This window comes from Alligator sinensis, unplaced genomic scaffold (assembly GCF_000455745.1).
Source record: "Alligator sinensis unplaced genomic scaffold, ASM45574v1 scaffold569_1, whole genome shotgun sequence".
Lineage (NCBI taxonomy): Eukaryota > Metazoa > Chordata > Crocodylia > Alligatoridae > Alligator > Alligator sinensis.
The window spans coordinates 370,399-372,301 of record NW_005841914.1 but is presented as its reverse complement, the minus strand read 5'-3'; the positions used below and the strand labels follow the sequence as shown (position 1 = coordinate 372,301).

Sequence of the window (1,903 nt, the reverse complement as noted above, 5' to 3'; positions counted from 1 at the left end):
TTTGTCTGTCTTTGGTATTGGTTCAAAAGTTGCTAGAGATGCATAGACACCTGAATGAGGAACTGAGGACAGGCTCCAGGGAGGAAGCTGTCTGCAAAGGAAAAAGAGGGGCAGGGAGGGGGGGGTTGGCGGCTCCCAGCACAGAGCATACTCCCTCGGCGAGCAGCCCCCCACCCCGATCAGAGCCATGCCCAGGAGTCCTCCAAAGCCGCCTTCCCTCGAAGGCAAAGAAGCATCCAATTCCCCGCCTGCCACGTGCTGTCTGCTCTCGGCAGGAGAGCGAGCAGTTTCCGTCCCTCTCCAAACCCTTGTGTTTTCCCCGTGAGCTGCTTTCGGTAAATCTTTGGATTATTTTCCTTCCTTTTGAACTTCTTTGAGCTTTTTCTTCTTTTTTTTTTTTTTAAACAAAATGAATGCACCACAAAAAAATAATCATTATTATCATCCCTCTTTCCTGGGCCCTCCGCTGCACACCACTGAGGCCGGGGTGGGGGGGTTCCTTGTCTCTCGCACTCGGTACCTTTGAGTTCATCCAGCTGTGTCTCAGTTCTGGAGGGTGTCAAGAGCCACCATGCAGTTAAGATGGTGGTTTTGTGGTGTCGTTGATGCCAGCCATTAAGGGAGGGTTTCCATTCTCCTGCTTTGGCGAGATGCGGCTGGCGGGGAGCAGGCCAGTGCTGAATGGGGAGGCCACGCTTCCAGTAGAGGACGGGCGGAGGTCCGTAGGAGGCAGGTCCCGGTCTGGAGGCCGTAAGCCTGGGGGCTGCAGTGGGAACGCCATGGGGAAGCTTGCCATGTACAGAACCCTGCCAACTCTCTTGGCAACCTACGGACAGAACAAAAGCAGGATAAAAAGGGTATAGGAATGGACACTATGCTGTACATGTTAGCTGGAGGCCACGTTCCCACTCAGAGCTGCAGGCTGCTTAGAGATGGGTAAGGGTATGGGAGGAACTGCAGTGTTTGGACACCCCCCCCTCCCCCCAAACATGTGATGAAGACAGACCCAAAGCTGGTCCTGCGCCACTCTCCGCACAGCATGCACCAAATTAGGTGAGAGAGAGAGAGCGCAGAGCATACCCGGTCATACCTTACCCTCCTGGGGCCAAAAAACAGACAGCTGCCCAAGGCTGAGGGGGAGTATTGGGACTTGGCTCCCCACTCCTTCCCTCCATCCCAACTCGGATGGGCATGGCTCCCATCCCTGCCCCAATACATGACATCAGCCACTGATGGCTCCTGGCCTGCACAGGAGCCCTGTGCAGAATGCCCTCTTCCCCAGGGAAGGCCGCAGGCAGAGGTGCAGGCATGCTACCACTACATCTTGCTCTCAAGCCTGGAGGCAGCTGCCTCAGGATTTTACCCATCAGAGAAGCTGCCTCTGATCTCCACGGCTCCTGCAAAAGCCAGCCCCTTCACTGGCATAGCACATGCCCCCTTCCTCCAGCCAGGAGCTCTAGACTGTCCCTTCCTGAGCCACTGCACTAGGTCTGAGTGGAGCCAGCTGTGGTGCACAGCTCAGGGGATGCAGCAAGAAAACAGGGCAGGGGGCTGGGATCTGACAGCAGGAGCCCTCAGCATTAGGACGTGCCTCACAGTCCCCCGCCATCTCCTTCCAGCTGGCTTTGGGCAGGTGGCACGGTCGTAAGAGCGTGGCAGGGCATGTGCGCGCTCGGGCCTCCACGGGGGATGGACGTGCTCTATGCCCCGTCAACCAGACTAGCGCTGAAGCAGAAGCCAAGTGAGCTGGGACTTCCTGGGAAAGGCAGGGAACTCGCACCATCTGGCTTGTCTGTCCTTGAGCGCTGTGTAGTGGAGCCCTTTTTTTGCTTTTTTGGGGAGGAGGGAACAGAAAGAGATGGAAGATTGGGGGACACAGCACTGTGGATGGGGGAGGGGGCGG

At 56.9% G+C, this 1,903-nt stretch overlaps 1 protein-coding gene across 1 annotated transcript in view; it reads right to left on the bottom strand.

The window, feature by feature from the left end:
* Positions 1–1,903, bottom strand: part of SAMD11 (sterile alpha motif domain containing 11) — a 154,855-nt gene continuing 152,952 nt past the window's right edge. Inside the window, exon 10 of the mRNA XM_025198138.1 lies at positions 1–826. Within this exon, the coding sequence (XP_025053923.1) occupies positions 578–826 (249 nt within the window). The 3' untranslated portion in view covers positions 1–577. The remainder of the gene's footprint in view (positions 827–1,903) is intronic.